This window comes from Halichoerus grypus, chromosome 6 (genome assembly GCF_964656455.1).
Source record: "Halichoerus grypus chromosome 6, mHalGry1.hap1.1, whole genome shotgun sequence".
In the NCBI taxonomy this organism is placed as follows: domain Eukaryota; kingdom Metazoa; phylum Chordata; class Mammalia; order Carnivora; family Phocidae; genus Halichoerus; species Halichoerus grypus.
The window spans coordinates 83,024,813-83,040,598 of NC_135717.1; the positions used below are offsets into that span (position 1 = coordinate 83,024,813).

At 45.8% G+C, this 15,786-nt stretch overlaps 1 protein-coding gene across 2 annotated transcripts in view; it reads left to right on the forward strand.

The window, feature by feature from the left end:
- CD4 (CD4 molecule) overlaps positions 1-15,786 on the forward strand; it is a 40,117-nt gene that overhangs the window by 821 nt on the left and 23,510 nt on the right. For both annotated transcript variants that reach the window (XM_078075541.1, XM_078075542.1), the window contains exons 2-3: positions 5,410-5,514; positions 5,618-5,782. In XM_078075541.1, the coding sequence (XP_077931667.1) occupies positions 5,466-5,514; positions 5,618-5,782 (214 nt within the window). In that variant the 5' untranslated portion in view covers positions 5,410-5,465. The remainder of the gene's footprint in view (positions 1-5,409; positions 5,515-5,617; positions 5,783-15,786) is intronic.

The window sequence follows — 15,786 nt, forward strand, 5'->3', positions numbered from 1 at the left end:
TTGAACAATATGTTTAAGGGCGCTTCCATTTTAATGAGCTTTAAAATGATTAACGAAATTCTCTGAAGGGGTTGAAACTGAGCTCTTAGGTATGCAATGCTATAAACATGATAGATACATATTCTTAGGTAAATACGTCATTAGAAAAACAGGTTCAAAGAAAGTTTTAGATGTCTCAGCTGCTCTAGAAAAGGAGGCTAGGTGGTTTTGAAAAGGATTTGCAGGTCCCTCCTGGGCTTGGTGTGGTGTTGGGGGGATGCGGGAGGTGTTACCCCTCAAGATGGAATGCCCTGTACAATCCCGCCTCTTGCCTCCATGCTCTTTGTCTTTTCCCCTCTCCTAAGACCTCCATGGCCTTGCAGCATTGTCCCCCAGGTGTCCTAAAGCCTTCCCTTCCAGACATATTTTGGGAGAGGGACCTTTTCGGTACCGTCAGATTCGTCAAAATAGAAAGGCCCCACTATCGCTAATTCAAACATTTTGCTCTGGGTGGGATAGCTCTTCCTGAGATTTCCATTTTCATGGGGCAAATTTTTAGGGGTGCAAGGCTGACAGTAGAACCTGCTGGGGGAGATCATTCCGTTTCATATTTTGACAAATAATTTCTTGTGCTGTGTTAGATTCTGTGGGCTCATACAAAATGGCCGCCCTCTTAGCCTCGGATGAAGGAGTTCCCAGAGGACAGGGTCAGAGAGAACTCCCGACATGATTTCCCTCTTTCAGTTGGGGGACACTTGTATAGAAGAAGTCTACCTCGAAATAAAAACTCCCCCTCACCAACTGGTTCTAGGCAGAAGCCCTGTAGCGTCTTAGGCCCTGATCTGGGCCATAATGGTGAGGTGGCCACAAGGGAGTTCAGTAGACCAAGGGCCTTGCTCATTTTAGACACTCAATAAATGTTGAATGAAATAACTTTGATGAGGGTGGGTGATGGGAAGGGACAGATAGGGGCCTGGGTTTTTAGGGCTCTAAAGTTGAGCTCTGTTCCACACCTTTTGGGAGATATAGGGGAAGGGAGGAAGGAGGGCACGGCACCCCCCACGTGGGCGTCTGAGGCAAAGGAGAGGATGGTGGAGGTTGCAGCCACCGAACCACAAGGGTCCCTTAGAGGGTCATGGTCTCTAGGAAGTTTACATGAAGCCAGTGAGCAGTAGAGAGAGTGTATGCGGTGGGGGGCACATCCCGCGGTGGGGGGCACATCCCACGGCGGGGCTTGAGGGGCTGCCTGGGGGCTCTGGGGAGAAGATGAAAGTGTCTGTGGGACCACAGACTGTTGCTGTGGTGGGGCTGTGCCCTCTTCCTCTCCCCAGTCTCGCCCCTCATCCCATCTGGGGGGCCAGGGCAAGGGCAACAGGAACCTCAAGAGCTCCGAGAGTTTGTGAGTTTGTGTTGCCATTTTGGTCTCATGGTTCTCTTGGTCTCTTTTGATCTCTCTTTTGGTCTACTGCTCTGGGCATGGGTGTTGCCTTTCAGAATGTCTTCATCTCTTTCCCTCTGACGCTGCCCGGTTTGTACCACCCTGGGCTTGGCATGGATCTGGGATTGTGTGAAGTGTAGCTAGCTGTGGCTTTAATGAGCTGCTCCGGGTCTCTCCCTCCCATCCTCCCTCACCCTCCCTTGGGGCCTCTGTGTGTTTCCTGGAGTCTGTCCTTTTCCCTCGGTCCACCCTGCAGACATCTCCCTTGCACCCACCTTTGGCTCCAGGCTGTGCTCTCAGGCTCCCTTCACATCAAAGCTGGTTGAAAGCCTGCACTCCTGCCAGAGGCCTGGATGCCTGCTCACTGGCAAGAAGGGGCTAGAGCTTAGCGGCAGCTGGAGGTGGAGATGAAAAAGGAGGAGAGGCAAGGGGCACTCTGGGCAAGACCAACAGAGCCAGAATTGGTTTCTGGCGTCTGAGGCCAAGAGGAAGAGAGGTTCAGGTGTGGGGAGTCGAGTATGGGAGCCATCAGTGTGGGGAGGCACAGACACAAATACACAGATGTGAGCGAGAAACAAGGAGAGAGAAAGGCAGAAAGAGAGGGAGAGAGAGAGACAGGGGGGCCAAGGCCTGGGGGACCAGCAAGCCCTCCCAGGCTCTCTCAAGGGGCTATGGTGTACAGGATGCCACTGTACTGGGGCAGAGCGCCTCTGGGGAGGATGAGGATGTGGGAATCAAAAGCCTGCTCTCTGGGGCGGCAGCGGAAGCCCAAGTCACCAAAGCAAGCAGCAGCTGGAAACCCATAGCCTCCTCCACCGAGCTGAGCCCTGGGTGAGTTGGGGCAGTATGAGGAGCTGGAGGTGGGGAAGTAGCCCTCTGCACAGACCTCAGGATCATGGCATGAGGAAGAAGGAATGACCACCATTCGGGGAAGGGTCAAGAATGTCCCTAGCCTTCCCTAGGCATCTACACTGAATTTGGACCCCAGGGAAGGGATATTCCAAATGGAGACTCCTTTACTTTCTGCTCACCAAGGACATATTGAGTCTGGGACGGGAGGACAGTGGGAACCACTCTCAGATATAAGAGCGGCCATACCCCACTCTCTCCCCTCAGCCTTCCTCTCAGCACCTCCATGCCCCATGCTAACTTGTAAACAACTACACCTGTGACCAGCCTCTGTCCTCCATTTCTGGAAACCTTCTTGATCTCTTCACTTCCTATTTCCCCGGTTAAAAAAAATTCTATCAGGGACATCTGGCTGGCTCAGTCGGAAGATCATGCAACTCCTGATCTCAGGGTCATGAGTTTGAGCTCCACGTTGGGTGTAGAGATTACTTAAAAAATAAATAAACTTAAAAAAAAAATTCTGTCAAGCCCCTATCTTGTGTTAGGCCCTGGGACATTCCTCTTTCAGGCAGATGGAGTGACTGGAGATGGCATATTTATCATATGTAATATATATGATATATATATCTTCCCCCAAACCTCATTAGGAGGCCCATGTCCCCAGCACATCTGAGGACTACATCCCATCATGGGCCAGTGCCCAGCAGGAAACAGAATCCGCCTCAGATGGTTCAAGAGACTGCAGAAAGGGGGTTATTCCCAGAGGTGTGAAGAGGGAACCAGCCAGCACATGGAGGGAGTATAGCTGTTGCTGGAAAGTAGGCCCGAGTAGGAAGGGAATTAGGAAAAATCCCCCAGCCTCCTTCCCTGACCCTCCCATCTTGTGGGTGCTTCCGCTGGCCAACCCCAACTAGTAGCAGGGGTGGGGTGGTGGCAAGGGAGCTGGGTGGTACGGTCTGCAGAAGTCAGCCTCCTTGTAGAGAGCAGGGCAAGGAGGTTGGAGAATGGCTCAGGGGTGGGAGGGGGGTGGGGAGAGGGGGTGGGGGAGCGCAAGAGTAGGCAACATGGATTGGGGTGACTTGGCTTCATCTAGGCCAGGGTTAGGTGTGGACACATTCTTAAATGACCCACTTTAGTAACAGAATTAATATGTTGAGTACAGAAAGAAGTCAGTGATTTTCCCTCCTCCATTCAATTCGATTTGGTTTAAGTTAACCAAACACATCCCAAATCTCTTCTCGATGCTCCAGCTGGTGCCAGGCCTGCAGTGGTGGCAGAGCTGGCTGGAGCATCATCTTCATCCTGGAGGAGATCAAGCTGTGGGGTGTGGGGGGGATGGGGGCCCAAATCAAAGACTGGGCTGGGGGACAGAGAAACAAGTCTGGACGCAGGATCTCTTCTTGCCAAGCTCTGGACCAAGTTCACGCTGACACTGTCCCCCAAGGCAGCCACCCCTCTGAGGCCTACTTCCAGTCTGAGCCTGGAGCTCAAAGATACGAGCCCTGTTCCCATCTGCTTTCCAGACATTATCTGGTGGCCTTCCTCCAGTCCCCACTCCCTCCATCTCATCTGGTCCCCTTCCTAAAGCTCTACACAGACCATGTCCCATCTCTGCTCAAAACTCAGCAGTTCCTCCCAGTTGCCTGCAGAACAAAGCCCTGACCCTCTAGCCTCCCTGTCAAGATTCTCAACCAAGCCTCAGATGCCTTCCCACATCCCACCCCCTCCCTCCCTGAGTCCTCTCCAGACTCCCAGCTAGGATCTCTGCCCTGCCCCGTGACAGGCTGCCTGACTCACTGCTGTGGCATGGTGGGGTGTCCCCCTCCCCGTCCTCCCCCCCTCAGTTTCTGATTCAGCAGGTCTGGGGTGAGGCCTGAGAATTTGCATTTCTAACAAGTTAACAGCTGCTGATGATCCAGGACCACACTTCGAGAATCGATGCTCTGGGTGCCTGGGTGGCTCAGTTGGTTGGGCATCTGTCTTCGGCTTGGGTCGGGAACTCGGGGTCCTGGGGCCCAGGGTGGAGCCCCGCCTCGGGCTCCCTGCTCATCAGGGAGCCTGCTTCTCCCTCTCCCACTGCCTCTCCTCCCTGCTTGTGCTCTCTCTTTCTCTCAAATGAATAAATACAATCTTAAAAAAAAGAGAGAGAGAGAGAATCGCTGCTCTAACCTCAGGCCGCCCATTGTGCTAGGTTCATTCAGAGCCTTTCTACACCCCCTCCCCTCCCCCCACCCCAGCCTCCACCATCTCCGGAGCTCACAGAAACCAAACAGCATTTTTCTGCCTTCCCTCAGAGGCCTTACAGGGTTGGTCTGAGAGTGAGCAGGGAGTTAACTCTCTGCTCCTTCTCTCCCTCACCCCACACAGTGTATCTGGCCCCAAGTCCTGGGGATTTGCCCTCAGACGTGCCCCTCAGGGCGGTCTCTTTTTCCACATTTCCATAATTCTGACTTGTCTGAGTTTGGGCCTGTCTTCTCTCACCAGGACTGTGGCAACCTTGCTTCCTGCGCTCGGCCTCCTCCAGCTTGCCTTTTACAGAGCCGCTGAGGGAGCCACTCTGCAAACCAAATCATGTCCTTTTTTTTTTTTTTTTTTTTTTAAGATTTTATTTATTTGACAGAGAGAGACACAGCAAGAGAGGGAACACAAGCAGGGGGAGTGGGAGAGGGAGAAGCAGGCTTCCCGCGGAGCAGGGAGCCTGATGCGGGGCTCGATCCCAGGACCCCGGGACCATGACCTGAGCCGAAGGCAGACGCTTAAGGACTGAGCCAGCCAGGCGCCCCTAAATCATGTCCTTCTTGACATAAAGTCCTTTACTGGCTCCCTGGTGCCTAGGGCCACAGCCCGGCCTCACAGCAGGGCACTCAAGGACCTTCACGGCCTCGCCTGGCCTGGCCGCCCCTGTCTCAGTCCCCACCAATCTGCCACCTTCTCTGTGAATCCTTCTCTGATTCCACTTTGAGAACCCACTCTGGCCTGGGCACAGCCTTGTGTAGCACGTCCGGATGGATGTCTGCTTAGCAGTCAGCATGTCTAGGTCCCTGGCTCGGCTGTATGGGTGAGGTTGCCTATCATTCCCCTGTATCCCTTTGAGCCCCAGGCCCAATAAATGCCTGCTGACTAATGACTGGTATCTCCCTCAGGCCCTGCCCTTTGTGCGGGGAAGGCCCAGGTCCCTGCCTGCCTCAGCAAGGCCACGATGAGTCGAGGGGCCGCTTTTAGGCACCTGCTCCTGGTGCTGCAGTTGGGTGAGTGCTCAGACCTTGGGGTCCTGGTGGGAAGAGGGGCTGCCTGGGAGATGCAAAAGTGGCGGGATGGCCTTGAGGCCTGACCTCCTTTTTTTCCACCTAGCGATGCTCCCCGCGGTCGCTCTGGGAAGAGAGGTGGTGTTGGCGAAGGTGGGAGACACAGCGGAACTGCCCTGCCGTGCTGCCCCGGGGAAGAACATAGGCTTCAACTGGAAACATTCTTCCATGATCAAGATTCTGGGGCGTCAGGGCTCCTTCTGGCTTACAGGTAGGGTGGCCCAGCTCCCCATCCAGGGAGGAAGACACCATGGACTGAACATCCCTGGTGTCAGGGCCCGACTTCTGGTAAACTCTGAGATCCCAGAGGGGTCTGGTTGACAGGCTCAGGGGTGCTCTCCCAGTCCAGGGTTTCCCTGTGCCAACTGCGGGTGGCCCAGGGAGTGGCTTTCGGTGTCTGTTATAATCTCAGAATTTTCATGTTCATGGCCTTATTTTAATGGATCTTAGAGAAATAACTATCATATAAAACCTGTAATTTCATGGATATTATTGCTACAGACCCAGGATGATACGTTTTTACTTCCATTAAAAAGCAACACAATGATATTTTTTCTCGCTTTTAAAGTAAAAAGAATTAAGATCTCCATACTTCTTAGGAACGTATTTTGCAGTAAAGGAGTTTTACTGTCACATTGAGGTTTGCCCTTATACTCTTCTTTAAATAATTCTTCTTTCTTGTATGTATGGCCTCTAATATTCAACTTGTTGAACAGAAGCACCATATGAGAAAACCTCATCAGCATGAAATGTATTTTTGTACATATGTTTTTATTTTATAAGTTTATTAGATTTACCATTGTTTGTATTTCATTGCTCATTTTTATTTTTATTGGTTTTTTTAAGATTTTATTTTAAAGTAATCTCTACACTCAACGTGGGGCTTGAATTCACAACCCCAAGATCAAGAGTCATACCCTCCACCACTGAGCCCACCAGGTGCCCCTTATTGCTTATTTTTAATATCTTTTTAATTATGAAAAATTTAAACATATATAAAAGTAGAATAATTAGATAATGAACTCCCATGTATCCCACTCAGCTTCAGCAATTATCGATTCATGGTCAATTAATGTTTTCCTTTCATCTACATCCCCAAACCTCCACCACCATATTATTTTATAGCAAATACCAAGCATTGTATTATTTAGTCTGTAAATACTTCGGTATGTATCTCTAAAATGTAATGACTCTTTTTTTTCTTCCCCTCCTAAAATGTAATGACTCATTTTTTTAAAAGATTTTATTTATTTATTTGACAGAGAGAGAGAGAGAGAGCATGAGGAGAGGGGAGGGGTAGAGGGAGAGGAAGAGGCAGGCTCCCCAGCGAACAGGGAGCCCAATGTAGGGCTCGATCCCAGGACCCCGGGATCATGACCTGAACCAAAGGCAGACACCCAACACACTGAGCCACCCAGGTGCCCCAAATGTAATGACTCTTTAAAAAAACATATCCACAGTATCATTGTCACCCATTAAAAATGAAGAATAATCCCTTAATGATGATAAATATCCAGGCAGGCAGTGTTCAAATTTTCCTAATTGCCTCTAATATTATTTTTACATTTGGTTTATATGAATCAGGATCCAGATCAAAATTTAGGCATGGTATTTGGTTGATATGTCCCTTAAATCCCTTTGAATTTACATATTTGCTCCCCCAGATTTTTTTCTCTTACCGCTGATTGGTTGAAGAAACGAGGCAACTGTCCTGTGAAGTTTTACACATTTGAATAGGAGCTGGCTGCATTCCCATGGTGTCATTTAACATGTTCCTCTGTCCCTTGAATCTCCTATCGATTGGTGGTTAAATCTAGAGACTTGATTAAGTTCACATTTAATTTTTTTAAAAGATTTTATTTATTCATTTGTCAGAGAGAGAGAGAGTGAGCGAGCACAAGCAGGGAGAATGGCAGGCGGAGGGAGAAGCAGTCTCCCTGCAGATCAAGGACCCCAATGCAGGACTGGATCCCAGGACCCTGGGATCATGACCTGAGCAGATGCTTAACTGACTGAGCCACCCAGGTATCCTCGTAATTTTTTTACAAGAACACCTCATAGGTGGTGTTTTGTACTACCAATTTCATCACATCAGGAGCTATGTGATGTCTATAACTCTTTTTGTGCTATTAAGATTAATTGATGGGCTCAAATGTTAGCTGTGATAATTATAAAAACATTATTTTTTGTTTTTAATAGTGCCTTCCATTTATGTCAAATGCTACAGACTCTCTGTTTATTATAGTGATACAAACTTTCCTTTTATTTATTTATTTTTATTATTTATTTTATTATTATTATTTTTAAAGATTTTATTTATTTGAGAGAGAGGGAGCACAGAGAGAGAGGCAGAGGGAGAAGCAGACACCCCACCAAGCAGGGAGCCTGATGTGGGGCTCGATCCCAGGACCCCGAGATCATGACCTGAGCCGAAGGCAGAAGCCTGACTGACTGAGCCACCGAGGCGCCCATTTATTTTTTATTTTTAGAGAGAGAGAGCATGAACTGGGGATGGGAGGGGCAAAGGGAAAGGGAGAGGGAGAATCTTTTTTTTTTTTTTTTAAAGATTTTATTTATTTATTCATTAGAGACAGAGAGAGAGAGAGAGGCAGAGGGAGAAGCAGGCTCCCAAGGAGCAGGGAGCCCGACGCGGGACTCGATCCCAGGACCCTGAGATCATGACCTGAGCCGAAGGCAGACGCTTAACCATCTGAGCCACCCAGGCGCCCCGGAGAGGGAGAATCTTAAGCAGGGTCCACACTCAGTGCGAAGCCCAATGCGATGCTCGATCTCACAACCCTGAGATCATGACCTGAGCCAAAATCAAGAGTCGAATACTTAAACTACTGAGCCACCCAGGTGCCCCTAAACTTTCCTTTTAAAATAAATTTATTTAGGGGCGCCTGGGTGGCTCAGTTGGTTAAGCGACTGCCTTCGGCTCAGGTCATGATCCTGGAGTCCCTGGATCGAGTCCCGCATCGGGCTCCCTGCTTGGCAGGGAGCCTGCTTCTCCCTCTGACCCTCCCCCCTCTCATGTGCTCTCTCTCTCTCTCTCTCTCATTCTGTCTCAAATAAATAAATAAAATCTTTAAAAAATAAATAAATAAAAAATAAAATAAAATAAATTTATTTAATCTAAAAAAAGTGAATGCATTTAAAGATGTTACATTAATAAGATAGGTAGATTTGGCCAAAATCATGTATAAGATGTGTGAATGGTTGATGTCTGGGGAAATACGGCTTTAGTCCAAGACTCTGACTTTACTAGTGAGGAAACTGAGGCCCAGGGAGAAGTCCCTGTCCCGAGTTTGTGCCCGGTTAGAGGCAGAGCTGGGGCTAGAGCTTTGGTCTTTCAACTTTCAGCCCTAGGCTCTCTTGTAGAAAGTTATCCTCAGTGCAATCAAAACTGAATTGGTCACAGTGCATAGAAAACCATCTTTGTTGAAAATGGATGTCTCCTCTTCTTGCCTCTGTCCAGTGGGAGAGAAGTCCTCCATTTTTGGCAAGGAGGTTTTTGCTGGGGCCCCAGAGTGACAATTCAGACACCCACCCATGTCCACTCTTCATGTTTGGACATGAAGAAAAAGGGGGATATTGGGTTGGATCTTTATTGACCCAAAGCCATTCCCTAAAATTAACAAAACCCCCAATTCCTGATCTCTTTCTGATAAAGGCACACAAAGCAGAAATCAGCAGGTTAACTGCCCTTTGCCTGCCCATGTCCTTTCCTTCAGACAGCTGTTTAAAGAGGACCCCATGGGGGCGCCTGGGTGGCTCAGTCAGTTAAGCATCTGCCTTCGACTCAGGTCATGATCTGGAGAACCTGGGATTGAGCCCTGCGTTGGGCTCCCTGCTCAGTGGAGAGCCTGCTTCTCCTTCTCCCTCTGCTCTTCCCCCACGCTCGTGCTCTCTCATTCTATCTTAAATAAATAAGATCTTTTAAATAAAATAAATAAACAAACAAACAAATAGGACCCTATGATCAAACTAACCTGTGTCCTTTCTTGGCCTGTGGGCTCCTAGTGCCCATTATGTAATTTTCACCCCGGCAGAGCTCAAGAACACTCCCACAAACTCTGCAAGTGATTTTTCTTGTCCTAGAATTTTATTCTGCTGAATTGCTTGAAATAAGCAGACTTCCAGCTGAGACTTTATTTATTTTTATTAATTTTAAAGTTAAAATGATTTGAAAAAGCAACACAGGTACATGGTAAACATTTAAAACCATACAAATGATACCCAGTGTGTTGAAAACAAAATTCAGCTGAGTAAATTTGGAGATCTAATTGGCTTTATTCAGTGATTCATAAATTGGGTAACATCCCGACTAGCAAATAGAAAAGAGCTCTGAAGAGCTGTAGAAAGGAAAGGTTTTTTGTTTTTTTTTTTTAGATTTTATTTATTTGACAGAGAGAGACATGGCGAGAGAGGGAACACAAGCAGGGGGAGTGGGAGAGGGAGAAGCAGGCTTCCCGCAGAGCAGGGAGCCCGATGCGGGGCTCGATCCCAGGACCCTGGGATCATGACCTGAGCCGAAGGCAGACGTTTAATGACTGAGCCACCCAGGCGCCCTGAAAGGAAAGGTTTTTAAAGGCAGAAAAGGGGTGGGGAAAAGGAAATTTATTAGCAAAGAGTGCATTGTTTCAGGCAAGGTCACCTGCTTGAGGGGACAGAAGGGGTCTGTCAGGCAGATTTCCTCACTAGTGCTGACCAGGTAATTCCAGATTGACTCATTAAAGGTTCTGTTCCTGGGAAAAGCTGAAACTGCAATTAGGTTAGGTATTAAGTCTTGGTTTGCTGATGTGGGGGTTAGCATAACTGACTCCATTTTGGTCCTGTTAGCTCTTGTTTCAAAGTTCCCCTCTTTTGATCATAGCTCACAGCTAAACTGAGCGTGGCATTAGCGCCCCTCCCAGCTACTGCTCTGAAGTTCTTGAAGTTTCTGTTGATTTTTTGTCTGGTACTCACAGGTCGTGACTTTTCCCCCCTAATCTCTGTGACATTCACAAGTTATAACTTCAGGTTTACAGTTTTTAAGTTGGTGGTTCTTTTTGTTCCTTTTCTGATGTTCCAGTCTTAGGGAGATCATTTGCTTGGTGGTTAACAGCAGCAAACAGTGTGTTTAAAACCTTTGAGAGGGAGGCACCTGGGTGGCTCAGTCCCTTAAGTTTCTGCCTTCAGCTCAAGTCATAATTCTGGGGTCCTGGGATCGAGCCCCAAGTTGGGTTGGGCTCCCGACTCAGCAGGGAGTCTGCTTCTCCCTCTCCCTCTGCCCCTCCCCTTGCTCATGCCTTCTCTCTCTCCAATAAATAAATAAAACCTTAAAAAAAGAAAATAAAGTCTTTGAGAAGATACAGTGCACCAGGGAGACTAGTGTGATTATTATTGCAGGAAAATTCCCGATGTTTGGAGTGCACTTTGGAGTCATGATCCCTAAGACCCAAACCAATAAAAATCAAGCAAGTCAAAGAAAGACCCCATTAAAAGAGTCACTTTTTTTTTTTTAAGATTTTATTTATTTGACAGAGAGAGAGACATAGCAAGAGAGAGAACACAAGCAGGGGGAGTGGGAGAGTGAGAAGCAGGTTTCCCACGGAGCAGGGAGCCCGAAGCGGGGCTTGATCCCAGGACCCTGGGATCACAACCTGAGCCGAAGGCAGACGCTTAATGACTGAGCCACCCAGGCACCCTCAAAGAGTCACCTTTTTAAGCCAAGTGACTTGGTCAGTGATCTTATGTAACTGAATTTCAACTTCCCTAGAAGTGTTAATCCAGGCTCAGCAGGTGATGTTGGTCATGGCAGACACTTCCTTGCTCAGCTAAGAGAGAATTAAAGTCTGTCTTATTATCAAGAATAACTTTGGCCAGAGAGCCTAAGGATTTTTGTCGGGCAGCTATTATTTTAGCAGTGGATTCTGCAATACTTTCAAGAGTTAAGACGTTCCTGATCGTAGCCTCATTTACATTTAATACTAGCCAGGGGAACACTGGTCTACCAAGCTAATTTTGAATCAGGAATGCCTCCTGGCAATTCCTGTTTGAGTCTGTGGTTCAGGACTGGAAAGGCGACAGTCATGGAGACCAGTAAAATTTAGGGGTCTGTAGACCACACAGGTGGTTTTCTTCTGATTACTCTTGCCTGGTGTCCCTTCCCCAGGTTTGGGATTGTTAACCAGAGACAGGGAAATGGACCAGGGGGTCTCTAGCATCATGGACAGATCAAAATTTTTGATGACCAATCTAGCAGTTTGAAGGGTTACCCCCCTTAACAATGACCTGGGAGATCCAGATGATAGTGTTATCTTTCCAAGCCAATGCCAGAGTAAAGGAAAGAAAGAGAGGAAGAAAGAGTTTCATGTTCGGTTTAAGTATGAAGTCTTGATCCAGCTCCTTGAGTGGAAGCAATTTATCTTAACATCAGCTACTTCTCTTCTTAGACAATCTGATTTTCAGGTGTCCAGCTCAAAGATTTTGAGGTGCACAGGGCCAGATGGCAGGTGGCGACTTCCTCAGCTGTAGGACATGTCCCCAAGGCTCAGGTCCCTGAAGTTTGGCTGCCATCTGGGTAGCGAAGAGGACCTGATTTAGTTCCATCCGAGGAAATTCAAAGGCAGTCTTTGTTCTTAGTGATTCCAAATCAAAAGGAGAAAAGAAAATTGGAAATGTTAGTTTGGAGAGTTGTAGCCAGATATTTGAGGGAACTAGAAGAATTCAGGACCCAGTCCAGTATACAGGTATATAAGAAAAACTCAAAGACAATTAACAGGGTTAGAATCTAATATAGACAAAGGTGCAAACATAATTTTTGTCTCTATAATTATCCCCATTTTTATCAAAGATAATTACAATAAAACTAATTCATTTGCATTAAACTTGGTATGATTATTTACATAAGTGCAGCAAGAATAGTGATTGACCATATAAGCTTTTCTTTCTTTCTTTTTTTTTTTTTAAAGACTGCTTTGCTCGAACATTATGAACAAGGTACCAGGTCAGTTTTTCCAAGGGGCTTTATTGGCTCCATAAAGTCAACCTTATTTCTTCAAAGCTGTCTGGTTATATCTGAATCTATGCTTGTCTCTCTTAAATAGAACATTCCAGTCAAAGCCTTGGTAATATAACCAATGTTTCCATTTGTGTCCTGTAACAAGGAGAATATTGTCTCATTGAACTTGTGTAAATAACTATTTTGTCATAAAAAGAATACTCAAGAGTTTTCAAATTTTGGAGGGATTAGGTAGGGAGAAAAAGTAAATGTTTCATCTTTGGTTACAGAGGCATACTTTACTAACTTGTTATAAGTCATAAATGGCTTAAGAGAAAAAGTTTCCTCAATCTGGAAAAATAAAACATTAAAGAACCAGCAATGTTTCAAGCAAGAAGTCATAAAAATTATAATCATCCTCCTCAGCTCATTAAGTCCCATGTTATTAATTCTTGCTTAAATCTAGTTTTTTTTTCCATTAATTCTGGAAAGTCTTACTTTGTTCATTTTTTTTAATCTTAAAGTTATCAGAAACCTGTGTTTGCTAGAGTCCTTTCAATGAATCTTTTTTTTTTAAGATTTTATTTATTTATTTGACAGAAAGAGAAACAGCGAGAGAGGGAACACAAGGAGGGGGAGAGGGAGAGGGAGAAGCAGGCTTCCCGTGGAGCAGGGAGCCCGATGCGGGGCTCAATCCCAGGACCCGGGGATCATGACCTGAGCTGAAGGCAGACGCTTCGACTGAGCCACCCAGGCGCCCTCAATGAATCTTCTTGATGAAGCACTTTTGTAGGGACTTTTGCAAAAGCATCAGAGTAATACATGAACTGTCTATAAGTGACAAAAGACTTTTTAAAAAATGTGTTAAAGATCTGATGAAAGAAAAAAAAAGATCTGATGAAAGTTCAGTATAATGAAATTGACAAGGAAATTTGGTTATTTCTGTGACACACAACATTTTATTTTATTTAATATTTCATTTCATTATTTCATTTCATTTCATTTCATGTTTTACTTTTTTGAGAGAGAGAGCATGAGCAAGGGCAGAGAGGCAGAGGGAGAGGGAGAGAGAGAACCCCAAGCAGGCCCCACACTCAGTGCAGAGCTGGGCTCAATCTAAGATCATGAGCTGAGCTGAAATCAAAAGCCAGACACTCAACTGACTGAGCCACCCAGGTGCCCCAAAACACAATATTTTAAAATGATAACTGGAGCCTCACTTTAGGACAAAATTATTTTCTTTTTCCTCAACCAAAAAAAGCATTTCCATTTTTCTTTTACCATACTTTTTTTTTTTTTTTAAGTCACAGGGCCTGAACTCATGACCCTGAGATCAAGACCTGAGCTGAGATCAAGAGTCAGATGCTTAACTGATTGAGCCACCCAGGTGCCCCTACCATACCTTCTTTTACCAAAAACTCACATCCTACTTTCCTTGCATATGGAGAATGTTTCCCTTATTATTTCAAGTTGTTTAAATTACATATATTAGACTTTTTTTAGCCCCTAAAAACCTTTAATTTCTAGTGGAAACTATGAAGTGAGCAATTGCATTAGCATTCTGTGGCTTGGCAGACATATAAATACATTTTATAACTTCTAGAAACATATGCTTTCTTTTTTTAAATAAAGATTTTATTTATTTATTTATTTGAGAGAGAGAGAGCATAAGCGGGGCGGGGAGAGGGGCAGAGAGAGAGGGAGAAGCAGACTCCCCACTTAGCAGGGAGCCCGATGCGGGGCTCAATCCCAGGACTCTGAGTTCATGACCTGAGCTGAAGGCAGACGCTTAACCGACTGAGCCACCCAGGCGCCCCGAAACATATGCTTTCTCATAGTAATTTTTTTAATGTGGCATAAAACATGGTTTACTAACAGATGCAAATATCTTTTGTTCCTCTATAAAAGGAAGCCCAAAGTAGATAAACCTATGTTCAGTAATTAATGTTTCAGTACTTTATATTATTTAGAAATGATCCAGATATTTAGACTATCCATCGTTTAACTTAGCAAAACTTTAAGGTTTCAGGTTACTAAAAAGATTTGGGGGAACCATCAAAAATTCACCTAAAAACTTTTATCTCACTTATATCTATTTAATTTACTTGTTCTCAACAATTATTTTTAGATTAATTATACAAATTTCATCATACCAAGTTATTTTTTTCTTGCAGAGAAGTTTTTTAACAGAGATAACAGGAACTTATTTGACTAATAACCCCAGGTAGAATAAAAGTTGTGTGTCTGCATTGTTTTTATTTTTAAAAATTTTTAAAAAGATTTTATTTATTTATTTGAGAGAGAGTGAGCGGGGAGAGGGAGAGGGAGAAGCAGACTCCCTGCTGAGCAGGGGAGCCCCCCTCCCCCCACACGGGGCTCTATCCCAGGACTCTGAGACCCTGACCTGAGCTGAAGGCAAACGCTTAACTGACTGAGCCACCCAGGCGCCCCGTCTGCATTGTTTTTAATGTTGATAATTCTAAAGACATATCTATTTTAATTAAACCAACAAATGTAAACTAGCTTTTAATTACTAAAGATTACCTCAGATCATGCGAACCCGAAAAGTGTTTGGTTTCATTTTTACTACATTTCTTTTTTTTTTTTTTAAAGATTTTATTTATTTGACAGAGAGAGAGAGCACAAGTAGGCAGAGCAGCAGGCAGAGGGAGAGGGAGAAGCAGACTTCCCGCTGAGCAGGGAGCCGGATGCAGGGCTCGATCCCAGCACCCCGGGATCATGACCTGAGCCGAAGGCAGATGTTTAACCATCTGAGCCACCCAGGCACCCCAGAAATCCTTTTAAATATCTTGTCAGTGTTCACCTGGGACAAACAGTAAATATTCTTGGACTCAAGAGGTAGCCACAAAGAGGGTGCGAAAGATATTTTATTTTCTCTCTCTACTTGGTACTACAGTCAGAGATAGAGAAGAGCTGACTCTGGTAGGAGTTCTCACCTTGAGCTGGGTTCTGCCAGTTTTTCCAGGATCCCATCTGTATGCAGCTCGGGTATCTACCAGAATTTGGCAAAGTTTTCCATTAGCTTTAATTTTAGTTTTCCCTCGGCTGCTTGAAGGGAATAACATAGCGGTTTAGCAAAAAATCCCATAGAGTCCCATCAACTCTGGGAGGGGTCCCGATAGGGGCTCTCTTTTGAGGATAGTATGGGTATGTCTGTAAGGTCACTCGTTTGGCAGACTTTTGTTGACGGTCTTGTAGTCTTTTCAGAG